The sequence below is a fragment of the Mobula hypostoma genome, chromosome 6, assembly GCF_963921235.1.
Source record: "Mobula hypostoma chromosome 6, sMobHyp1.1, whole genome shotgun sequence".
In the NCBI taxonomy this organism is placed as follows: Eukaryota; Metazoa; Chordata; class Chondrichthyes; order Myliobatiformes; family Myliobatidae; genus Mobula; species Mobula hypostoma.
The window spans coordinates 98,782,917-98,809,705 of NC_086102.1; the positions used below are offsets into that span (position 1 = coordinate 98,782,917).

A 26,789-nucleotide genomic window follows, 5' to 3' on the forward strand; every position below is an offset into this window, starting at 1 on the left:
TGATAATGTGGATGATTGTCGCAATGAAGATGGTGAACAAAGTTGGGGCAATCACGCATCCCTGTTTTACTCCTGATCTAACTTGAAAAGACTCACAGTTACTGTTGCTGACCATGACTGTGGCAAGCATGCCATCGTGGAGGAGTCCCAGGATTCGAATGTACTTTTCAGGGCATCCATAGGTGGATAGGATAGCCCATAGGAGTTCCCTTGATACCCAGTCAAAGGCTTTGGTGAGGTCAATGAATGCCATGTACAAAGGTTGAAGTTGTTCACGACATTTTTCTTGTAGTCATATGCAATTTATAAGTATGACCTGTAATAAATTAATTTAAACCAACAAGAATGCTTAATCAATGGATATACATATACAAAAGTACTCAAACATTACTTAAATATTAAATACATAACATGAACATTTTAAAAATAATTTAAAGTGTCTCAGTGCAGTGACTTAAGTAATAGATAAAGGGAGTGGCAGAGCTAACTAGAATCAAAGATTAATTGCCTGGGAGAAGAAACCTTTAACATGGAATGAAGTTTTTGTTTTAATTATTAGAAAGACTATAGGGGAAGAATAAGAACCTTTTACTCCCAGAGTCTGATGGAGTTCTGGAACTCACAGCCTGAAAGAAGAGTGAAGGGAGAAACTCTCATTTACTTGCCCTTGAAGTTCTTCAGTGACAAATTTCACATCAGTGACAATAAATCTGATTCTGATTCTGTAGTCCAAGAACGGAAGGTGACTCGAGTGATGCTATGTGTTTGTGAGACAACAGACTTCAATAGTTCAATTTAATATCACAGAATGTATCCAGTATACAACCCAAACTCTTTATTCTTCACAGACATCCATGAAACAGAGAGAAAAAAAACCAAAGCATGAATGTCAAAAGTGTTAGAACCCCAAAACCTCCTCCCCCTCCCATGCACAAGCAGCAGCAAAAGCATCAATCCTCACCACCCTCCATGCAAGCAATTGCAAAGCCCCCAGAGACCATGATCTAGAGTCCATCAAAATCTACTGTCCAACCCAACACTTTGATATCTCTGACAGGCTCTCTTTCACAAGCGAGGGAGAGATATATTGCTCCTGCCACAGCAAGAGGCGATCACTGTTTTGATGTTCCAATTTGCCTTGTTGCCTGTCTGAGTCCCCTGATTCGAAGACCAACAGAATTTCACACCGTTGAGAGGGGAAGAGATTGCTTCAGTGCCAGGGCTTCCGACAATTGCACACACCCCCCCATCGACTCAATATTTCAATCTCCCGCAACAATTCAGTTGGTGACATTGACGAGGAATTGGGTCATCCACAGGGCTGCACCCAAAGGAGCACATCTTCCAGGCCACGCCTGGAAATCACGAAACACCAGGCAGCTTTGCGATAACCCACCACCCATGAAGAACGCAGTTTGAGCACAGCTGTAGATCATGAAAAGAAAAAGGGACATGAGAAGAGGAGATTGAAACTGTTTCGCAGACAAACCGAAAATCGCCCAAGTCTGCAAAAACATCTGGCACCATCTTTAGCTGATAAAGCCTACATTTACTGTGCACCAAGACACTCTACAACCAGTGAAGAGGGCTCCCTGTTGTAAAGTAGGAATCATCTGCAGTTAAGTGGCACTGTTATTTGTGACAGATACACATCAAAATCAAAATCAGGTTAAGCCATGAAATTTGTTGATTTGGAGAATCAGTACAGTGCAAAGATGTAAGATTACTCAAATTACAAAATAAGTACATATTATTAAACAAAAAGAATAATGTAATAGTGTCACAAACACAAGAGATTCTATTGATGCTGGAAATCCACAGCAACACACACAAGATGCTGAAGGAACTCAGCAGGTCAGGCAGCATCTATGGAGAGGAATAAAGAGCCACTGTTTTGCAGTGTGACCCTTCATCAGGACTGGAAAGGAATGGGGCAGAAGCAGGGGGTAGGGTCAGGAGTACATGTTGGCAGGTGATAAGTGAGACCAGATGAGGGGGAAGCTGGGTGGGTGGGACGATGTGAATGAAGTGAGAAGCTGGGAAATGATAGGTGGAAAAGGTAAAATGCTAATGAAGAAGGAATCTGATTGGAGACCATGGGAGAAAGGGAAGTAGGAAGAGCATCTGGGGGAGGGCGATGGGCAGGTGAGAAGAGGAGGGATAAGTGGGGAGACAGAATGGAAATGGGAAAAGAGAGAAGGGGGAAGATGCAAGAAACAAGAAATTACCAAGTCAGAGAAATCAACATTCATACTATCAGGTTGGAGGCGACCCAGTTGGAATCTGAGGTATTGCTCTTCCAATAATAATATAGAAACATAGAAAATAGGTGCAGGAGTAGGCCATTCGGCCCTTCGAGCCTGCACCGCCATTTATTATGATCATGGCTGATCATCCAACTCAGAACCCTGCCCCAGCCTTCCCTCCATACCCCCTGATCCCCGTAGTCACAAGGGCCATATCTAACTCCCTCTTAAATATAGCCAATGAACTGGCCTCAACTGTTTCCTGTGGCAGAGAATTCCACAGATTCACCACTCTCTGTGTGAAGAAGTTTTTCCTAATCTCAGTCCTATAAGGCTTCCCCTTTATCCTCAAACTGTGACCCCTTGTTCTGGACTTCCCCAACATCGGGAACAATCTTCCTGCATCTAGCCCGTCCAATCCCTTTAGGATTTTATACGTTTCAATCAGATCCCCCCTCAATCTTCTAAATTCCAACGAGTACAAGCCCAGTTCATCCAGTCTTTCTTCATATGAAAGTCCTGCCATCCCAGGAATCAATCTGGTGAACCTTCTTTGTACTCCCTCTATGGCAAGGATATCTTTCCTCAGATTAGGTGACCAAAACTGCACACAGTACTCCAGGTGTGGTCTCACCAAGGCCTTGTACAACTGCAGTAGTACCTCCCTGCTCCTATACTCGAATCCTCTCGCTATAAATGCCAGCATACCATGCGCCTTTTTCACCGCCTGCTGTACCTGCATGTCCACTTTCAATGACTGGTGTATAATGACACCCAGGTCTCGTTGCACCTCCCCTTTTCCTAATCGGCCACCATTCAGATAATAATCTGTTTTCCTATTTTTGCCACCAAAGTGGATAACTTCACATTTATCCACATTAAATTGCATCTGCCATGAATTTGCCCACTCACCCAACCTATCCAAGTCACTTTGCATCCTCTTAGCATCCTCCTCACAGCTAACACTGCCATCCAGCTTCGTGTCATCCGCAAACTTGGAGATGCTGCATTTAATTTCCTCATCCAAGTTAATAGTTGTTCAAGGATTCATGGACGTTTCAGAAATCTGATGACAGATCAAACAAGACTCTACAGCTAACACATCTTTGAAGAAGTATAATGGGTTTTTCAAATCTAAGTGAAACTAGGAGGACTTCAGCTTAATACCTCATCTAAGCAACTGACCAGCCAATAGGGCAGCACACCCTCAGTATTTCAATGGGCATTGAGCTCAGTGACCAGTATTTAAGTAATTTTCAAAAGGCAATGCCTCAAAAAGATGGACTCCCATCATCCAGGACATGCTCTCTTCTTATTACTACCATCAGGGAGGAGGTACAGGAGCCTAAAGACACAAGCTCAACATTTTAGGAACAGCTTTTTCCTCTCTACCATCAGATTACTGAATGGACAATGAACACTACCTCACTATTTTTACTCTCTTTCTGGACTAGTTTCATTTTTAATACATTGTGTATTTCTTATTGTAATCTATGGTATTTTATGTATTGCACCGTACTGCTGCTGCAAAACAACTAATTTCATGACACAGTGATAATAAACCTGATTGACTCTGATTCTGAAGTGGGATTTCAGACTGTAAGTGATGTTGACTAAATTAGATATGATTGCACCCACTACTGAGCTCTCAAACGTGCAGCAAAGCAACAGCAAAGGCACAGCAACACACATAAAAATTGCTGGTGAACACAGCAGGCCAGGCAGCATCTCTAGATAGAGGTACAGTTTACGTTTCAGGCTGAGACCCTTCGTCAGGACTAACTGAAAGAAGAGATAGTAAGAGATTTGAAAGTGGGAGGGGGAGGGGGAGATCCAAAATGATAGGAGAAGACAGGAGGGGGAGGGATGGAGCCAAGAGCAGGACAGGTGATTGGCAAAAGGATTATGAGAGGATCATGGAATGGGAGGCCTAGGGAGAAAGAAAGGGGGAGGGGGGAAGCCCAGAGGATGGGCAAGGAGTATAGTGAGAGGGATAGAGGGAGAAAAAGGAGAGACAGAAAAAATATATATATAAAATAATAATAAATAAATAAATAAATAACGGATGGGGTACAAAGGGGAAGTGGGGCATTAACGGAAGTTAGAGAAGTCAATGTTCATGCCATCAGGTTGGAGGCTACCCGGACGGAATATAATACAAAGACACAGACTTGCTGTACCCCAAAGACTACTTGTTCACCTGGTATTCGACATACCACAGGCTCTTTCTCTCCCTAATACGGGAGGAAGAGATGTCTCTATTTCACAGCGAGAAGGGAAACCTAACAAACAACTTGCTGGTTTACGATGTTAAAAGTCCTTTGGATCGCTTTTTCTAAGGTCTGTGCCCAAAGATCTCAGGTCTCTGGGCACACAGCCACAGATCTTCCTATTTCACGACACACCAATCTCTCGCCAGGACACCAACCTTCAATCCACCCGTCTGCAGAGCCACGAGATCTCGGACCTCCAAACGCGAGCAAAGCTCTTAGGTCGCGTCCCTGGCAGGTCGAATAACAGCCAGTCGTGAAACCCGAGAGCAGGTTCCATTCCCGCAAAGAACTAAAGTCAGCGTGTAACTCCAGGTCAGGGTCTTCAAAAGAACCTTGAGAGGGAAAAATAGAGGTACTAAAGATGGAAATAGAGCTGTTTCCGAAGATGCAAGCAAAGGAGTCACCGTTTAGCGCCATTACGACTAAGCTCCACTCTCCAGTCCAAAAGACTGGACTAATGGATAGTGCATCAAGTTTTAGGACCTGATAGAAGTTTATATAATTATAAGAAACAGACATATGGTAGATAGCCACTTTTGCTAAGGAAGAGATGTCAAATACTAGAGGGCACAGCTTTAAAGTGAGAGAGGAAAAGCTGAAAGGGGTTATGTGGGGTAAGTTATTTTACACAGAGTGGTGGGTGTCTGGAATATGCTGCTAGGGGTGGTAGCAGAGGCAAATATGTTGAGAGCATTTAAGAAGATCCACTAGGATAATTCATGTGAAGTAAGCATTGTCCTATCAGAAGCAGCTACAGAATTACATTTGTATTCCTTGGAGTTACGAAGAATGGAAGTGGTGATTTTATGAAATACACAAGATACTGAAAAGGAATTAAAGGGTAGGTGTTAAAATGCTTCCACTAATAGCAGTGTTTAGAACAAGGCATCATAGTTACAAGATGAATTGTCAAAGTCAAAAGTAAATTATTTTCAAAGTACATATCTCATCATATACTATCATATTCACTCAGGATATTCTCTACTGTGCATTTACGGTAGTCTGTTAAAGTTTTAAACCTACATAAACTTTTAAGAAAGTAGGGGTGCTGCCCAACCTTCCTTGTGATATCAATGGGTGTGTGGTGTAACTCAGAGTGGCTTTGCAAAGCCTGACACCAACACCAACACCTTCTGCAGTGCCTACTTTGTTTTCCCACTTTGACAGCCGTGTCAAGGGTATTTCTGGCAACTGCAAAAGCAGCTGAGGCACCTCAGGCCTGTGTCAGGTTGTGGTGCTCTCACCCTCGTAGCTAGATTGAGAGCGCTAGAAGTCTGACTTTCCCATTTCCATCCTACCCTGCTTGTGAAATTTCTTCCAACATAATGCTATTCAAACCCTTGGTGACATCTGGTGCAGCTTTAATGATAGAATTTTAAAATGTTATTTCCTTATCCAAATTCAGGTAAAGGCATGTTGTTTGATGAAAGCCATTTGGTCTGACTTATCCATTACACCGATGCTGCTCTGAATTAATTCAGCTGCTCAAGGAAATGGGACTGGCTTAAAAATTTAAACAAGTAACAAAACAAGACTAAAATGCAGCAAGATCAGGGAAACAAAGGAGAGCAGTTGACCAAATGGAAAGACCTTGAGACCAAAACAATGGAATTTTGCGCATTCTGCCAACTGATTCGTAGCTGCACGTGTCTCGACTATGACTGCAAACCATTTGACAGAAGACTGTAATTATGCACAATGACTAAATTTTTGGGTAGTTCAAACTGGCATCTCATCAAAACATTTCAGGATGAATCTATACCATTCTCCAGCAATTGCAAACTTGTTTAATTTTCACTCACTAGAAGAGATGGAAGGCTGTCATTCAGATGGCCAACAATTATTGGCTGGCTCTAACTCGCTTATGTAGTGTGCCTAGTGTGACGGGAGTACACATAGATTAAGATGTTAACTGTCCTGTGCTGGCACCAGTGGGATCAGCAGTTGGTCTGCCACCTGTCTTCAGGAGAAAGAGAGATAAGGAAAACAATGGAGCAGCATTTGGAGATGTTAATTAAGGGACGGAAGGAGAGCTGTCAAGATCGGCCCCCCTTTGAACCCTGAACTGTTTGAAGTGATGGACAGGCGATACCCCAGCAGGGGGATAAAAAGGGACAGGTTCGCTAAGGCAAGACACACATGACACCACGAGGTAACGAGACCCTGGAAGCAGTGCGCCTCCCACAAGTCGGTGGGAGTTTTGGAGGGCTGGTCGCGGGACCAAGCCATAGACGCACAGGGTGGAGAGGTACGATCGGCGGGAACCTGGTGTGTGTCCGCCCTTGCCTGGGTGCCAGGTTCACCGCAGAGAAACGATCGTATCTGGAAATGGAGGGGTCACGGTTGGTGACCTCAGAAGACATCACAAAGGGCTCGCCCGAAAGCTGACTGCGAAGAATATCGAAGGTCTGTGTGGAAGCCGTTTGAATATTCATTCGTTTTTGCTCTCTCTCTCCTTTCCCCCACTGTCCATCTCCCACAGCAGTGATTACTGTGAACTGAACTGAACTCAATTGAACTGAACTTTGCGTCACTTTGAAACTGGTCATTTACCCCTAGACGACGATAGAGCTTGATTGATCCTGTTATCCTAATTCTGTGTACATGTGTGTTTATCATTGCTGAACTGTTGCATTTATTATCCTTTTGATTAGAGTACTGTGTTGCTTGTTTCTTTAATAAAACTTTCTTAGTTCTAGTAATCCAGACTCCAACTGAGTGATCCATTTCTGCTGGTTTGGCAACCCAGTTACGGGGTACGTAACACTAGGCTGCTTCAGAGAGCAGTTGTATGTCAACCCCCTTGTTGTGGGCCTGGGGATAAGGAAGGGTTGGCAGATTTGCCTCCTTGAAGGGTGTGAACCAGATAATTTTTTAGACAACAATGCACTTGTTTATGACTATTTATAATATACACAATTTTAGTTCCAGATTTACGGTGGCAATTAAAGTACCGGAATACTGAGGTGGGATTTGAACGTGACCGTAGGTCAAAGTTCAGCCCATTAGGATATTAGTCCAGTACCCTGGCCAACAGTGCAACCATGCCATAAAGGACAAAATCTTGGGCAATTTGTGGATATATGCAAAGTTATGAAGAGCTGAAGTTCGTTTGCAGAGGTTAAGAAAGGACATCAGTCATCTGATATCGACCGGCTTACACCTGATGTCAGATGTACGTGCTGTTTGGTGCATGATGTTTGGTGCTGACCTTTCAACCTGCTCTATGATCAATTTACGTCATTATTATTTATTTAGAGATCCAGCGTGCTGTAGACCCTTCCCCACTGCCCCAACAACTCCCAATTCAACCTTAGCTGAATTACTGGACAGATTACAATGGCCAATTAACTTACAAACTAGTATGTCTTTGGACTGTGGGAGGAAACTGGACCATCCAGAAAAAAACCCATGCATTCCATGGTGAGATGCACAGATAATGTTGGAATTGAATTCCAATGCCAAGCTGTGATAGCATCTAAATAGTGCCCATCTAAATCATGTTCCTATCTAGGTTTCTTAAATGCCCCTAGTATATCTATCTCTACCACCACCTATGGCAGAGTGTTATATGCACCAATGCGCTCTCGAAAACTTACCTCTGACTTCTGACCCTATACTTCTGTGCAATCACATAAAATTTATGCCTGCTGGTATTAGCCTTGCCTTACTTTTGCCTGATGCCGGCCCCCTAGGCCTGAGTCGACGTAGTAGTAGTAGGTATTAGCAATTTCCACCCTGAGAAAAACTCTCTGGCTATCAACTTGATTTATGCCTTTGATCATCTTGTACTCCTCTATCAAGTCAACTCTCACCTTCCTTCGCTCATGATGATTGCTAACTTGTTTCAGGTGTTAGACAGTAGATACCAACGTTGTTAGTGATCCCTGAACCATGCCAATAAATAAAATTATGCTTCATTTTAAAAGATTTCCACCATCCACCTGGTCTGCACCATGTTGGGCAAATTAGTAAATTGTTTTATTATTGTCACCCCTCACTGAGGTGCAGTGAAAAACTTTTTTTTTATGTCATTCAGTCCACAGTGTCAGCAGGTGAAATTTATAAAGACAGAATTTATGTGTGTGATCTAGTTAGGTTTTCAGTCAGCAATGTTCCCCTGGCTGTTGATAAAGGAAGCCAATGTGATTGTAATGTCTTCGTATGTCTAAAGGAGATCGATCGATTCTCTTGGATTCCATAACACTTTATTGGATGAATGTTACTTGTGGCCTGTACCTTGTGGCAGCTTCATTTGCCAAGGAATTGCAAACAGAATTCAAACTTGGAATCAGAATTAGGTTTATCATCACTGATGTATGACATGAAATCTGTTGTTTTGCAGCAACAGTACAGTGCAAGGCATAAAATACTGTATATTATCAGAAATATCTAGTGCAAAAATAGAGGTAGTGTTCAGAAATATGATGGTGGAGGGAGAAGCTCTTCTTGAAACATTGAACGTGTGTCTTCAGGCTCCTCTCTGGTGGTAGTAATGAGAAGCATGTATTAGGTATGTCCTATGTGATGGTGGTGTGGGGGTGTCATTAATGATGGATGTTACCTTTTTGAGACAGTCTTTTGACAATGTCCTCATTGATGGGAAGGCTAGTGTCCAAGATAGATCTGGCCGAGCTTACAACCTTCTGCAGCTTTTTCCTGACCTTGCACAGTGGGCCTTTCTATACCAGGCAGTGATACAGCCAGTTAGAATGCTCTCCACAGTACATCAGATTCAGATTGATTAATCACATGTGCATCAAAACATACAGTGAAATATGTCATTTGTGTTAACAACCAACACAACCTAAGGAAGTTCCAGCACCAACACAGCATGGCCATAATGTTCAGCAAAACATTACAAGCAACAGCAGCAAAACTAGCCCCTTTCCATCATAGATTATATACATGCACTTATTAATTATTTATTTGCTCCTATGATGCACCTGCATTTTGATTCTGACATTGTTAAAATAAAGTTTAAAACCAACTCCCGTTGCCTATGATGTGGGTCGTTGATCTGAAAAGTTGACGCTGGTTCTTCACTGATTCTGCCTGACTTCCTAAACAATTCGTTTTCAGAATATTACAGAACAGTTTAGGCCCTTCAGCCCATGATGTTCTGCCAACCTTCTAACCTACCTCAAAATCTATCTAACTCTTCCATCCCACATAGCCCTCCACTTTCCGTATGTCCTTAAATGGCACACCTATCTCCGAGGATCTCACGTGGTCTGTACACCCAGCTGTGTGGTGAAAAAAGCACAACAGCGCCTTTTTCCACCACAGACGTTGGAGAAATTTGGTAACCCCGTAACCCCCAAATCCCAAGGACTTCCTGTAGGGGCACAATTGAGAGCATACTGATTGGCTGCATCACTGCCTGGGATGGGAACTGTACTTCCCTCAATCGCAGGACTCTGCAGAGAGTGGTGTGGACAGCCAAGCTCATCTGTAGATGTGAACTTCCCACTATTCAGGGCATTTACAAAGAGAGGTGTGTAAAAGAAGCCCGAACGATCATTGGGGACCCGAGTCACCCCCACCACAAACTGCTCCAGCGGTTATCATCCGGAAATGGTACCGTAGCATAAATGCCAGGACCAACAGGATCCGGGACAGATTCTTTCACCAGGCCATCAGACTGATTAATTCACGCTGATACAATTGTATTTCTGTGCTATATTGACTATCCTGTTGTACATATTATTTATTAGTATAAATTGCACATTTAGAAGGAGACGTAACGTAAAGATTTTTACTCAGGAACAGTATGTGAAGGATGTAAGTATTAAATTCAATTCATTCATTATGTGTCCGCCTCCATCAGCACCCACCACTCTCTGTATGAGGAAAACTACCTCTAACATTTCTCCATTCTCTCCTTCAATCATCTGAAAGTTACGTCCTCTCCTATTACCCATTGCAGCCCGGAAAAAGGCGCTGGCTGTCCACTTGATCTATGCATCTATCACGACCTCTCATCTTCTTTCGCTTCAAAGTTCATAAGACATTCTCAAATCTAGTCAGTATCCTCTCTAAAGTTTTCTCACCCTCCCTAGATGAGGCAAGCAGAACCGGAAATTCTGCCCAACCTTTGACTTTTCATACCGTGGTTCACTTTCCGTTTTCGTTACGTCATGCCGTAACCTCCTCGTGAATGGGACGGACGAAATCTACGGACATGCGCAGATGCCCATGTTCGGTAAGACGCATGCGCTAGGTTCCGGTGTCCCGTCTGCCCCCACAGGAGTGCAAGCGCTTTCACGTCCTCGCGGTCTGCCGGCCGGATTTTGGAGTCGTAGAACCGGTGCTCCGGGGATAATGAGTGAAGGTTAGGATGGTACTGTCAGATCCCATCAGGCAGCGCTTCTGTTTCTATTTTGTTACACCAGGGGTCTCCAACCTTTTTTGCACTGCGGACAGGTTTATTATTGACAATATTCTTGCGGACCGGCCGATCCGGGGGCGGGGGGGGGGTGCGTGGTGGGGGTAGGGTTGCCATCGAACAGGAGTAGCAGTCAAATACGTTGTGTTTACCCCGAAAAGACTACAATGACCATGAAGCCTTGCGCGGGCACAGGTGCGCATGCGTATACGTATCGATATTTTTTTCCCGCTCTTGGCGATTCTGTTCGGGGTTGGGGGGAGTGTTAATCACGACCGGAATATAGGTGACAAGTGGCTAATACACTCAATTTCGTTTCTAAAAGGGTTTATCTAACGAATTTAATATTAAACACCCAGCGCATATTTTCCTCGCATGAATATAGCGATAAGTCAATTATCAGGGGAAGACGGGAGCTTGACGTAAGTGTTGAACGAACTTCCAGTAGAAATGGTAGAGGCAGGTTCGATATTATCATTTAAAGAACAATTGGATAGGTATATGGGCAGGAAAGGAATGGAGGGTGATGGGCTGAGTGCAGATCGGTGGGACTAGGTGAGAGTTGCGTTCGGCACATGGCCTGTTTCTGTGCTGTAATTATTATATGGTTATATAAGTCAATAGCATCTTAACATTTTAAGTAACGTTTGGATATTAAACAAACAGCACATATTTTCCCCGTATGAACATATAAAATCATTGCAACACACCAATATCGCTGAATCAGTGGGAGCCCTGGGCTTGTTTTCCTGCAACAAGATGGTCCCATCGAGGGATGATGGGAGACAGCGATACTCGAGGGGGGTTCCTTATGTCCAGTCTATTCCGCAATTTAGTTTTCGTTACATTCATTGCAGTGGTATGTTGGAAATGGAAGCAACGTTTTCAGTGCCTTTGTGGCTATCGCAGGATATTCAGCCTTGACTTTGATCCAGAATGCTGGCAAAGATGTTATGTCAAACATACTTTTCAGCCCGCCGTCATTAGCAAGCTCGAGGAGTTCTGTCTGTCTGTATCTTGTTTTATGGCGGTTGGCATCCAGCTTAATGATACATTACCGCCACCCTCTGCTCCAGAATGTGCGCTAGACATACATTCTAAATTCCTTCACCCAATCGCGCGCGCATACACACACACACACACACATATGTATATATATATGTATGTATATATATATATATATATGTATGTGTGTGTGTATATATATATATATATATATATATATATATGTGTGTGTGTGTGTGTATATATACACAAACCTACACTTCACCCTCCCATCTTTGACCATCCTAGTAACCTATTCCTGTTTATTCGTCATATTCTATAAAAAACCCCTGTACCCCTTAAAAACGCTAAAAATACCCGGACTTGTGCTCTCTCACCCATGCCAACAACCCTTTTAATGTGAATTCCTGCATCCCCAACTCCCTTAATTTATTTCTCATCATCTCTCTCTGTATCCCATACTTCCTGCAACTCAGAACTACATGTTCTACTGACTCCTCTTCCTGATATTCCTCACACAATCCTGTCTGGTGTTTCCCTATCATTTTCAATGTTTTGTTTAATGCACAATGCCCCAGCCTTAACCTAGTCCACACAATTTCCTCTCTTCTGTTTCCATTACCTACCCTAGTAACTGCAACACTCTTTTGTATTTGATATAAATGCCTCCCTTTCCCCTCCCTGTCCCATCTTTCTTGCCACATTCGGTTGACTTTTTCCCAGATTACACACTTAACCTCTGCACCTCTGCTTTACTGATACTAATGTGTATTTCCACATTTTCTTTCTTTAACGCCCTCTTTGCCAACTCATCCACCTTCTCATTCCCCTTCACCCCTACATGTGCTGGAACCCATAGATATTTTACCTGACCTCCCTGATTTGCAATTCTTGTAACTAACTGAAGGACTTCATAAAGTACATCTTGCCAACTGTTTGTGTGAAAAGACCTTAAACTTGCTAGAACTGAGGATGAATCTGAACATATCAATGCTTTGGCTTGTCTGGCTTTCTGCACCCATTGCAACGCAACCAACACTGCCAGCATCTCCACTGTAAACACCCCTAACTTATTAGATGTTCTTCTGCTGATTCCAATATCTTTTGCTGGTATTACCACCCCAAACCCTGTCACTCCTATTTCAGGTTCCTTCGCACCATCTGTATAACTGTGAGTATAATCACTATACTTTTCCATCACATGACAGTTAAATGCATTTACCAAATCTGTTTTATATCTTTCTTTCCTTTTTACCTCTAACAAATGCCAGTCTATGTCAGGCCATACAAGCTTACATGGAGCTACAACAGGATAAACTACTGAAGGACTTATCCTCAGATCAAACACTCCACATTCTTTCGCGATATCATTCCCTACCCGACTAAAGGTATCCCTCTGAAACCTCCCATTTTCCCAGCACTCCTGCAACACTCCTTTAGTAGGGTGAGAATCATTGTGCTCCTGCAAGTTAGCCCAGTAGTTTGCCATCAGTTGCATCCTTCTTAGTTCCAAAGGCATTATTCCCATTTCTACCTGTAGTGCTGACACTGGTGACGTTTTAGAAGCCCCACTGCACACTCTCAAGGCCTGAGCCTGAATCACATCCAGTTTCCTTATAAGAGACCTAGCTGCTGATCCATATACTATATTTCCATAATCCAATACAGATCTTACTAAAGCCACATACATTCTCTTCAAAGCTGAACAACTTGCTCCCCATTCCCTACCAGTCAAACATCTCATCACATTTATTACTTTTTTACATTTCTCCTCAACTTTCCTGATATGGTCTGCCCATGTTAATCGTGAATCAAATATAACTCCCAGAAATTTAAATGATGCAACCCTTTCTAATTCAACCCCATACATCCTTAACTTCTTCCCTACCTCAACCCTTTTCCTGGTAAAAAAATACAGTTTGAGTTTTATCTACTGAAAATCTACATCCCCAATCATAACCCCACTCCACCACTTCATCAATTGCTTCTTGTAGTTTCCTGATTATATGGTCCATGTTCCTGCCTCTTTTCCACAAGGCCCCATCATCCGCAAACAGTGACCTACCTATATCCACTGGTACCTTTGTGAAGACATCATTGATCATAATGATGAAAAGTAACGGGCTAATCACACTACCTTGAGGTGTGCCATTTTCCACTATGTACTGTTTTGATAATTCTGATCCAATCCGAACTTGAATTTTTCTACCAAACAAAAAATCTTTAATCCAATTAAAAACTCTCCCACCAACCCCCATCTTGTGCAGTTTAATTAATAATCCTTCCTTCCACATTATATCATAGGCTTTTTCAATGTCAAAGAACACTGCCACTACTGACTCTTTATTTGCCTGGGCCTTCCTTATTTCAGTCTCTAACATAATCACTGAGTCCATGGAATTCCTTCCCTTTCTAAAACCACTCTGATAACTTGCCAGCATTCCCCTTTTCTCAAGCTGATATGATAACCTTTCTATTATCATCCTTTCCATTATCTTACATATACTTGATGTTAATGCAATTGGTCTGTAGCTAGTGGGTTTTGACAGATCCTTGCCAGGCTTCCTTGTTGGAATTACTACTGCTTCTTTCCATGCACTTGGTAATCTTACGTCCTTCCACACTCTGTTATAAAAATGCAGCAACTTCAAGAGTGCTCCTTCTCCTAGATTTTTTAGCATCACAGAGCATATCAGATCTTTCCCTGGGGAGGTTGGTCTCGATCTCTTTATTGCTCTCACCATTTCTGCTAATGCAAATGGATCATCAATTATATCATCTGTTCCTTCCCTCCTGCTTAACACACCTTGGTGTTGGCTCATTATTCTTTCCCTTCTTCTTCAGACAAATTTTCTGAACTGTGTATCAGTACAAATGACTTGGCCATGACCTCAGCCTTATCCCTACTGGAGACTGCAGTTTCCTCCTCAGATATCATTACTGGATATTCCCATTCCCTTCTATCTCCTCCCATCCTCTTAATCATTCCCCATATCTCTCCCACAGGTGTTGTTCTTCCTACCTTGTCGCAAAAACTCCTCCAACTTGCCCTTTTAGCTTGATGTATAGTTCTTCTCACCACTGCCTGTGCTTTCTTATATTGAACCAAATGCTGCATATTATGGGTTCTTTTAACTAGCCTGAATGCTCCATTTCTGTTTTCTACAGCTTGACAACATTCCTCTGTCCACCATGGTACCAGTTTTCTATTCATCCTATTTTTACTCCTAGGTATAGATCCTTCTGCTGCCATGATAATTGCTGAAGTCACCTGACTGTTTAATTCATCTACATTTCCAGAAATATCAATCTTTGTCAACCTTTCTTCACTCAATTTCTGGAACTTACCCCAATCAGCTTTTTCAAACACCCACTTTGGGGTTCCGCCACCTGGTCTTACTTCAACTCTTTCACCCACTGAACACAAAACTGGGTATTGATCACTGCCTACTGTTGAAGCAGTCCGAACTCCCCAGTTACTAATGCCAGCCAAGGTATTGGACACTAACGTAATATCTAACACTGACTCAGTTCCTGTTGTTATATCTATCCTTGTGCCGCTACCATCATTCATACACACCAAATCCCATCAAATCTTCAATTACCTTTCCATTTGGATCTGTAATCTGATCCTCCCATATTGTGCTATGAGAATTGAAATCTGCACACCACACTACTTTATGTCTGTTTTGTCCTTGTATCTTTAATAGGCTGTCCAAATCCAACCTTTTACATGGATTGTAGTAGTTAATTATAACCACTCCCTCCCCTCTCTCCCACACTTCCACGACTATGTATTCCTGATCATCTCCTTTTTCCAGTAACCTATATGGTATACCTTGCTTGATTAATATAGCACAGCCCCCTCCTCCCCCTAGATTTCTATCTTTCCTTATCATTGTATACCCATATACCACAAAGTCTAAAGTTGGTTTCAACCAAGTTTCCTGAATACACACTACATCTGGTTTTACAACCATTTCTTTAATAAAGTGCTTGAATTCCTGACTATTGGCCAGTAAGCTCCTTGCATTCCATTGTAAAAGAATCACCATAATTAGTATTAACCAACACATGACACTTTCTGGCTTGACTGATTACTGAGGTTCTCCCTCACTTCCTCCCATGTCAGTCCTACTAACCCTAAATGGTTTACTGCTGCTTTTACCACCAGCTGAATTTTGTCACTTTTTGACTTTACCTCAGCCATTCTATTAATCACTCTTGCAATGAATGTTACTAGAGCCTTTTTGTCTACATAAATCCTGTCATTTGTTCTTTGTTGCATCTCTCGTATCCCTATTGCTCCCTGTTCATTAGGAGCATTATTCTGTTCTCTTGACATTCTTACAGCTTCTGCATAAGTGATCTTTCTTTTTACTCTTATTTCTTGAATTTTAGTCTCCTGTCTGACAACCTCACACCCACTATATGCAACATTATAAGCTCCTCCAGCATTTTGGTTGAACTCCTGTTCCGCACTTTCCATATTCATGATCACCCCCACATCTAGCACATCTCCTCTGCCTTTTACAGTTTTTAGCCACGTGTCCAAACCTTTGACAATTATAGCACCTCCGTGGTTTTGGCATATACACCCTTACTGGGTAACTCATGAAACCCAGGAACACCTTCCTTGGCACTCTTTCTTCTTCAAATTCAATCAATACAGATTCACTTTCCTTTTTCACTCCCTCCTTTGTTGTTTTCAGTCTTTGAACATTCATTACTTTCCCTCCTTTGATATTCCTCTTTATCTCCTCCATATTTATACTCATTGGTATCCCCATGATCACTCCTTTACAACCACTATTTTGTGCTCCCACCCTCCCAGTGTATTCCACCTTGCATTTTCCTATCTCTTTTAGCTTCAGTGCTTTCTCAAGTTGTTCCTCATTTGCACATCTTACCAATAAGTTGCCATCATTAAGGACTTTTGCAAATATTATTTCCCCTATCTTATTTGTCAGAGTTATTGTTAGCACAAACGGGTTAATTTTCTTCATATGTCCCTGAGTCTTCTCATTAAACCTAATTATGACAACACCTCTCTGAGCTTGTTCATCTTACTCACTTTCAGAGCTTTCTCCACTATCATTTCTTATTCTTTTATTCCCTTTGTCTTGGTTTTTATTCATCCGACCCCTCACTACCTCCTCATTCCCTTTATTTCTCCCTTCACAATAATCCACCTCTCCCCAGCTGCCTACCTCTGGTCCCAAGTCTCTATCCCTCTCCTTCTCCACTTTCTTTCCCTCAACCCCACCTCTTATCTTGTCTGCCATTACCGGACCCACACGACCCCCTCCCAGCAATTTCCGTTCCTTCCCCACTCTCTTTCCCTCAACAGGTTCCAAACCACATTCACGCATCAAGCAAAACACAGCCAGCTTCCAGTCAAGCCAACTCCCAGCCCCAGCTCGAGGAGTTGATCTCCTTCCTGCGCTGACATGGATGATGCGTGGGTCATGACCTCGCATGCGTAATGGCTCAACAGTGCGTGACAGGGAATGAGGAAAGGTGCAGCTGACTCCTATCGCCAAATCATATCGTTTCCTCGCGGCCCGGTAGCACATGCTTTGGGGTGGTTGGGGACCGCTGTGTTACACTGTCGCATAGAAGTGCTCTCCAGGGCTAAGAAGAAGAAAGTCTGACTTGCTGAGTTCCTCCTGTATTTTGTATGTGTTGCTCAGGAAGTAATTCTGGCTTGCCAACAGATGTGGGACAGGCCTCGGGATAGGGGAGGAGAAGGGACACATTCCATCAATCCCAGTGTCAGTGCATTAAATCTATTCCATCAACCCCAATCCTAATACATCAATCTGAATTAGTCAATCCCAATATCAATGTGCCAGTCCCATTCCATCAACCTCGATCCTAGTCCATCAGACCTAATCATTAAATCCCAATTGCAGTGGATTAATCTATCATTCCCAGTTCATCAATTACGATCTACCTCTGCCCCAGTCTATTATGGCTGGCAACACTGATGGAGAGTTGGGCTGAGGGAGATAAAGAGAGTGTGCCCACTTATTGTAAGAGAGAAGGGGCATTTACCCTTCTACTCTTCCTTCAATGAAGAACACATTTCGATGTTGGAGACATCAGGCACTGTGGATGCTGTGATATGGAGCAACGCACAACCTGCTGGAGGATCTCAGTGTGTTGAGCAGCATCTGCGAGGAAAACAATTATCGGTGTTTCAGATCAAGGCTGGCAGAGGGTTTTGACCTGAATCATCAACGATTTCCTCATATGAATGCTATAAAATCTCAGCATCACATCAAGGATGTTTCTTTTCATTGGAGGAGTTTAGTACCAGAGGGCTCAGCGTCCCTTTAGAACAGAGATAAGGAGGAATTTCTTTAGCCAGAGGGTGGGTGAGTTTCTGGAATTTGTTGCCACATACAGCTGTGGTGGCCACGTCATTGGGTTTATTTAAGGTGAATGTTCATAGGTGAGGACGTCAGAGTTTATGGGGAGAAGGTAGGAGATCGAGGTTGAGGGGGATAATAAGTCAGCAATGATGGAATGCAGAGCAGACTTGATGGGCAGAATGGCTTGATTCTGCCCCAAGTTTTATGCAGCTGGACCTGATGAGTTCCTGCAGTAGATTGATTATTGTCCCATTAACAACTCGCATACTTATCAGATTCCAGCATTTTCTGTTTCTGCTTATGGCTAGCCATCCCACCTGGCTCTGTGTTTCTGCTTCCATCTATCACACCCCTGTCTCTGTCTACCAGCCCCAGATGCTTGTGCTCATTTTCCTTCATCGCTTTTCAGTTCACCTATGATTTACTGGCCACCCCCCCCTTTCTTCATATTAACTATCTTCCCTTTTCCCCCCTCAGTCCTGATGCAAGATCTTGACCCAAAATATTGACAGTTTCTCTCCTCCCTCCGATGCTGCTTGACCAGCTGAGTTCCTCCAGCAAATTGTTTGTTGCTGCAGAATATGTGCAGTTTCTTGTGTTCCCAAGTTGTCTTAGTGAGAATTCAACTCTTGTTTCAGACCCTTCAGGGACAGACTTCTGTCCCTCTGACTATACCCCTTGACCATCCTCTGGGTTTTTCCCCCCCTCCCCCTTTTCCTTCTCCATGGGCCTCCCGTCCCATGATCCTCTCATATCCCTTTTGCCAATCACCTGTCCAGCTCTTGTCTCCATCCCTCCCCCTCCTGTATTCTCCTATCATTTTGGATCTCCCCCTCCCCCTCCCACTTTCAAATCTCTTACTAGCTCTTCCTTCAGTTAGTCCTGACGAAGGGTCTGGGCCCGAAACGTCGACTATACCTCTTCCTAGAGATGCTGCCTGGCCTGCTGCGTTCACCAGCAACTTTGATGAGTATTTAGTAGAAGCACCTTTGGCAGCAATTACACCTTTGAATCTGTGTGGATAGGTCATGAGCGAGGGGCTGGCCAAAGCTGACTGGAAAGATACCCTAGCAGGGATGACAGTGGAACAACAATGGCAGGTATTTCTGGGAATAATACAGAAGGTGCAGGATCAGTTCATTCCAAAGAGGAAGAAAGATTCTAAGGGGAGTAAGGGGTGACCGTGGCTTACGAGGGAAGTCGAGGACAGTATAAAAATAAAAGAGAAGTACAACATAGCAAAGATGAGCAGGAAGCCAGAGGATTGGGAAACTTTTAAAGAGCAGTATAAGACAACTAAAAAGGCAATATGGGGAGAAAAGATGAGATATGAAGGCAAGCTAGCCAAGAATATAAAGGAGGAGAGTAAACGCTTCTTTAGGTATGTGAAGGGGAAAAAATTAGTTAAGACCAAAGTTGGGCCCTTGAAGACAGAAACAGGTGAAGTTATTATGAGGAACAAGGAAATGGCAGTCGAGTTGAACAGGTACTTTGGATCTGTCTTCACCAGGGAAGACACAAACCATCTCCCAGATGTAATAGTGGCCGGAGGACCTAGGGTAACGGAGGAACTGAAGGAGATTCACATTAGGCAGAAAATGGTGTTGGATAGACTGATGGGACTGAAGGCTGATAAATCCCCAGGGCCTGATGGTCTGCACCCCTGGGTACTTAAGGAAGTGGCTCTAGAAATCGTGGACGCATTGGTAATTATCTTCCAATATTGATAGGATGCAGAAGTGGGCTGAAAAGTGGCAGATGGAGTTCAACCCGGAGAAGTGTGAGGTGGTACACTTTGGAAGGACAAACTCCAAGGCAGAGTACAAAGTAAATGGCAGGATACTTGGTAGTGTGGAGGAGCAGAGGGATTTGGGGGTACATGTCCACAGATCCCTGAAAGTTGCCTCACAGGTGGATAGGGTAGTTAAGAAAGCTTATGGGGTGTTAGCTTTCATAAGTTGAGGGATAGAGTTTAAGAGTCGCGATGTAATGATGCAGCTCTATAAAACTCTTGTTAGGCCACACTTGGAGTACTGTGTCCAGTTCTGGTTACCTCACTATAGGAAGGATGTGGAAGCATTGGAAAGGGTACAGAGGAGATTTACCAGGATGCAGCCTGTTTTAGAGAGTATGCATTATGATCAGAGATTAAGGGAGCTAAGGCTTTACTCTTTGGAGAGAAGGAGGATGAGAGGAGACATGATAGAGGTGTACAAGATAATAAGAGGAATAGGTAAGAGTGGATAGCCAGCGCCTCTTCCCCAGGGCACCACTGCTCAATACAAGAGGACATGGCTTTAAGGTAAGGGGTGGGAAGTTCAAAGGGGATATTAAAGGAAGGTTTTTTACTCAGAGTGGTTGGTGCATGGAATGCACTGCCTGAGTCAGTGGTGGAGGCAGATACACTAGTGAAGTTTAAGAGACTACTTGACAGGTATATGGAGGAATTTAAGGTGGGGGCTTATATGGGAGGCAGGGTTTGAGGGTTGGCACAACATTGTGGGCTGAAGGGCCTGTAATGTGCTGTACTGTTCTATGTTACATGTTCTGTAATGTTCTATAGATTCAGCATCAGTTCCTGAAGACTGGAGGGTAGCTAATGTTATCCCACTTTTTAAGAAAGGAGGGAGAGAGAAAACAGGGAATTATAGACCAGTTAGCCTGACATCAGTGGTGGGGAAGATGCTGGAGTCAATTATAAAAAATGAAATAGTGGCACATTTGGATAGCAGTAACAGGATCAGTCCGAGTCAGCATGGATTTACCAAGGGGAAACCATGCTTGACTAATCTTCTGGAATTTTTTGAGGATGTAACTATGAAAATGGCAAGGGAGAGCCAGTGGATGTAGTGTACCTGGACTTTCAGAAAGCCTTTGATAAGGTCCCACTTAGGAGATTAGTGGGCAAAATTAGAGCACATGGTATTGGGGGTAGGGTACTGACATGGATCATAAATTGGTTGGCAGACAGGAAACAAAGAGTAGTGATTAATGGGTCCCTTTCAGAATGGCAGATGGTGACTGGGGGGTACCGCAAGGCTTGGTGCTGGGACCGCAGCTATTTACAGTATACATTAATGATTCAGATGAAGGGATTGAAAGTAACATGAACAAATTTGCAGATGACACAAAGCTGGGTGGCAGTGTGAAATGTGCGGAGGATGTTGAGATAATGCAGGATGACTTGGACGGGTTGGGTGAGTGGGCAGATGCAGTTTAATGTGGATAAATGTGATGTTATCCACTTTGGTGGCAAGAACAGGAAGGCAGATTACTATTTGAATGGTGTCAAGTTAGGAAAAGGGAAAGTACCACGAGATCTTGGTATCCTTGTTCATCAGTCGCTGAAAGTAAGCATGCAGGTACAGCAGGCAGTGAAGAAAGCTAATGGTATGTTGGCCTTCATAACAAGGGGAGTTGACTATAAGAGCAAAGAGGCCCTTCTGCTGTTGTACAGGGCCCTGGTGAGATCACACCTGGAGTATTGTGTACAGTTTTAGTCTCCAAATTTGAGGAATGACATTCTTGCTATTGAAGGAGTGCAGCGTAGGTTCACGAGGTTAATTCCCGGGATGGTGGGACTGTCATATGTTGAAAGATTGGAGTGACTGGGGTTGTATACACTGGAATTTAGAAGGATGAGAGGGGATCTGGTTGAAACATATAAGATTATTAAGGAATTGGACACGCTAGTGGCAGGAAACATGTTCCCGATGTTGGGGGAGTCCAGAGCCAGAGGCCACAATTTAAGAATAAGGAGTAGGCCATTTAGAACGGAGTTGAGGATCTGTGGAATGCTCTGCCTCAGAAGGCAGTGGAGGCCAATTCTCTGGATGCTTTCAAGAAAGAGATAGAGCTCTTAATGATAGCGGAGTCAAGGGATATAGGGAGAAGGCAGGAATGGTGGATGATCAGCCATGATCACAGTGAATGGCGGTGCTGGCTCAAAGGGCTGAATGGCCTACTCCTGCACCTATTGTCTATTGTCTCTGTCAGCTTTGCACATCTGGACACTGCAATTTCCCCCATTCTTCGTTATAAAACTGCTCAAGCTCTGTCAGATTGCATGGGGATCGTGAATGAATAGCCCTTTTCAAGCCCGGCCACCAAAATTTTCAATTGGATTGAGGTCTGAACTCTAACTTGGCCACTCCAGTACATTAACTGTTGTTTTTAAGCCATTCCTTTGTAGCTTTAGCTTTATGCTCGGGATCATCGTTTTGCTGGGAAATAAATCTCCTCCCAAGTCACAGTTCTCTTCCAGACTGCATCAGGTTTTCTTCCAGGATTCCCCTGTATTTTGCTGCATTTGTTTTACCCTCTACCTTCATAAACTTTCTCGGGCCTTCTGCAGTGAAGCATCCCCACAGCATGATGTAGCCACCACCCTGCTTCATGGAAGGGATGGTGTGTTTTTGATTTACACCAAACATGGCATTTAGTCTGATGGCCAAAAAGCTTAAATTTGGCTTCATCAGAATATAGAACTGACTCCTGCTGACTTCAGAGTCTCCCACATGCCTTCTGGCAAACTCCAATCAAAATTACATGAGTTTTCTTCAACAGTGGCTTTCCCTTTGCCACTCTCCCATAAAGCTGTGACTGGTGAAGCACCCGGGCAACAGTTGTTGTACGCACAGACTCTCCCATCTCAGCCACTGAAGGTTGTAACTCCTTCAGAGTTGTCATAAGCCTCCTGGTGGTACCTGTCACTCGTCCCCTTCTTGCACGGTCACTCAGCTTTTGAGGATGGCCTGCATAAGCAAATTTACAGCTGTGCCATATTCTTTCCATTTTTTGATGATTGACTTAATTTTATTCCAAGGGATATTCAGTGACTTGGAAATTTTCTTGTATCCATCTCCTGATTTGTCCTTTTCAATAACCTTTTCACGGAGTTGCTTGGAGTGTTCTTTTTTCTTCATGGTGTAGTTTTTGCCAGGAAACTGACTCAACAGCAGTTGGACCTTCCAGATACAGGTGTATTTTTATTACAATCAATTGAAACACTGCACACAGTGATCTCCATTTCACTAATAGTGTGATTTCTAAAACCAGTTGGCTGTACCAATGATGATTTGGTGTGGTATATTAAAGGGGGTGAATACTTAATGCAATCAATTATTTTCACTTTGACATGAAAGAGTATTTTTTTGTTGATCAGTGTCAAAAAAGCCAAATTAAATCCACCATGATTCAGTATTGTAAAACAATAAAACATTAAAACTTCCAAGGGGGTTGAATACTTTTTATAAGCACTGTATGTGGTGAAATTTGATGCTTTGCTGCAGCCGTACAATGCAATACATAAATAAATTATTAAAACTTACAATAAAAAATATACATAAATAAGTAGTGCAAATAGCAAAAAGAGATGTAGTTTTCATGGGTTCATTGTCCATTCAGAAGTCTGATGGTGGAAGAGTATTTCTAGCATTTTTAAAAAATTTTAGTATGATTGAGTTCAGTGGAGTAGCTGTGGGGAGGACTGAAGTGAGGTGGTGCAGGGTGGTAATAATCTCAGAGTAAGGGATTGGCCATTTTGGTCTGAAGTAAGTTTTTGTCAATCAAAGGATGGTGAATCTTTTAGAGGGCAATTAAAGTTAAGAATCAGATTTATTATCGTTAATTTATGACATAAAACTGTTGTTTTGTGGCAGAGTACAATGCAAAGATATAAAATTACAATGTTTGTAAAAGAAGAACATTGTAAAAAAAAACAGGAATAATGAGGAAGTGTTGAAGAGCTCATATGTGAAGCTGAAGGCCCACTTCAGTGCTCTGTGATTCTATGGAAATAGAAAAGGCTTGAGGGATGAGTCAAACAACAGGAATTCTGCAGATGCTGGAAATTCAAGCAACACACATAAAAGTTGCTGGTGAACGCAGCAGGCCAGGCAGCATCTCTAGGAAGAGGTGCAGTCGACGTTTCAGGCCGAGACCCTTCGTCAGGACTCGACGAAGGGTCTCGGCCTGAAACGTCGACTGCACCTCTTCCTAGAGATGCTGCCTGGCCTGCTGCGTTCACCAGCAACTTTTATGTGTGTTGCTTGGGGGATGAGTCGTCTACTTCTGCTCCTATTTTCTTATGCTCTCGTTGTTTCTTTCTTTGAGCCAGGAGCTGGTGATGGTTTACCCTGGATAAACTATTTATTATCAAAATATGCTTATGTCACAATATGCGTCCTTAAGATTCATTTTCTTACATTTTCAGGAAAATAGGAAAATACAATAAAATCAATGAAGAATTACAAAGAACCAATCTGAAAAAAGACAAACTGTACAAATAAATGAGTAAATAAATATTAATGAGAACATGAGTTGTAGAATCCTTGAAAGTGAGCCCAACCATAGGTAGTGGAATTCATTGAGGTTAGTGAAATTATCCACACTAGTTCAGGAGCTTGATGGTTGAAGGGTAATAACTATTCCAGAACCTGGTAGTTTGGAACTGAAGGCTCCTGTTCCTCCTTCAGGATGGCAGCAGCGAGAGGAGTGCATGGCCTGGATGATGGGGTTTCTGATGATGGATGCTGCTTTATTGTGGCATTGCTGCTTTTAGATGTGTTCAATGGTGGGGAGGGCTTTGCCTGTGATGAACCGAGCTGTATCCACTACTTCTTGTAGGCTTTTCCATATCTGGGCATTGGTGTTTCCATACCAGGCTGTGATGTAACCAGTCAGGATACTCTCCACAGTACATCTTTAGAAGTGTGTTGAAGTTTTAGATGGCATAACAAAACTGCTCAAACTTCTATGACAGTAAAGGCATTGTTCCTTTTTGTGATGGTATTTACATGCTGGTCTCACAACAGATACTCTGATGATGATAATGCCAAGGAATTTACAATTACTGGCACTCTCCACCTCCGATTCCCTATGAGCTTATGAACCTCCGGTTTCTTCCTCCTGTAGATTTTGCTCTTTGGTTTCGCTGACGTTGAGTGAGAGATTATTGCACTGGAACAATTCAGCCACATTTTCAATCTCCTATACGCCAATTTGCCCCCATCTTTGATTCATCAGCAAACTTAAATATGGCATTGGAGCTGTACTTAGCCACATAGTCACAAGGGTAAAGTGAGTAGAGCAGTACCTTGTGGTGCATCTGTGCTGATGGCGATTGTGATTGTAGAAGAGATGTTGCCAATCTGTAAACTGCTAGTGTGAAAATTGGAACCCAGATGCACAAAGAGGTACTGGGGTTGAGGTCTTGGAATTTAGTGGTTAGTTTTGAGGGGATGATGGTGTTGAATGCTGAGCTGTAGTCAATAAAGAGCATCCTGATGTGTGTATTTTCATTGTATAGATGTTCTAGAGCTAAACGTAGAGCCAATGAAATGGCATCTGCTGTTGACCTATTGTCACAGTAGACAAATTGGAGTAGATCTAACTCATTTCTCAGGCAGGAGTTGATAGGTTTCATCACCAACCTCTCAAAGCACTTCATCACAGTGGATCCAAGTGCTACTGGACGATAGTCATTGAGGCAGTTTACCACGTTCTTCCTGGGTATCAGTATGATTGAAGCCTTCTTGAAGCAGCTGGATACCCTAGAGTGCTGAGGTGAGAGGTTGAGGAGAGGAGAAGATGGCAGCGCGACGAGCGCGTACAGCTTTCCGGTGAAAATGATATCATTTCTGTTAAATACGGGCCGTGGACAATTCTGATTTGATGGACACAGACGTGAAAGCACAGAGGAACATCTGGAGGAATTTCTGAAATGCTGGTTGGCTGCCACTGTTACTGGGCGATCGAGAATCTTCCGGAGAGAAGGCCCCAAAATCCCCGGCTTTGCCTGCTGCTGGCGACTGAGGCTGAGGTCAAATCGTTTGGATAGAGATAGAGATGGTGCTCGGTACTCGGTGTCGGAGGGCTGATCGGAGGCTCGAAGTTTTCGGACGACTCAGAGTCGGACTGTGGTCGGGCATGGCAGGGAGAGTTTTCTTCCTTCTCCCGTCTGCGTGAGATGTGGGACATTCGAGAGACTTTGAACTTTTTTACTGTGCCATGGCCTGTTCTTCATCAAGTTATGGTATTGTTTTACTGTTGTAATTATATGTTATAATTATGTGGTTTTTGTTAGCTTTTCAGTCTTGGTTTGTCCTGTGTTTTTGTGCTATCACACCGGAGGAATATTGTATCATTTCTTAATGCATGCATTACTAAATGACAATAAAAGAGGACTGCATGTCCTCATAATCTAAAATAAACTAAAAATGTCGGTAAATACTCCAGCCAATTGATTGACGCAGATTTTCAGTGCTCAGCCTGGTACGCTATCTGGGCCAGATTGTTCATGGGTTCATTCTTCTGAAGGATGCTGTCACACCAGCCCCAGAGACTGAAATCACAGTGTATCTGGGGACAGTGGGAGATCTTAAAGTGCCTGTCTATATCTGTCGGTCAATATGAGCATGAAACGCGTTAGACTTATCTGGGAACAAAACCTTGTTGTCACATACGTTCAGTGGCCACTTCATTAGGTATCTCCTGCAGC

General features: G+C 43.1%; 1 protein-coding gene and 1 long non-coding RNA gene across 8 annotated transcripts in view; one reads left to right on the forward strand and one right to left on the reverse strand.

Annotated features, from left to right (window-relative positions):
- Positions 1–209: 209 nt before the first annotated feature.
- LOC134347598 (uncharacterized) lies at positions 210–10,667 on the reverse strand. 2 transcript variants are annotated; one of them, XR_010018206.1, is made up of 3 exons: positions 10,631–10,667; positions 4,675–4,851; positions 210–316 (listed from the first exon to the last, which is right to left on the reverse strand). It is a non-coding gene; the product is annotated as an uncharacterized LOC134347598 (long non-coding RNA). The 2 variants fall into 2 exon arrangements; XR_010018207.1 differs by lacking the exon at positions 210–316 and adding an exon at positions 929–1,425.
- A 61-nt stretch (positions 10,668–10,728) lies between these two features.
- The window catches only part of hspbap1 (hspb associated protein 1), a 314,662-nt gene continuing 298,601 nt past the window's right edge, over positions 10,729–26,789 (forward strand). For 2 of the 6 annotated variants that reach the window (XM_063051317.1, XM_063051319.1), the window contains exon 1: positions 10,753–10,853. Coding sequence is in view for 2 of the 6 variants with exons in the window: in XM_063051316.1 (XP_062907386.1) it covers positions 10,844–10,853 (10 nt within the window). In the remaining 4 variants the exon portion in view is untranslated. Of the gene's footprint in view, positions 10,854–26,789 lie in introns of all 6 variants that reach the window. The other 4 variants (XM_063051316.1, XM_063051320.1, XM_063051321.1 and 1 more) reach the window with 4 other exon arrangements.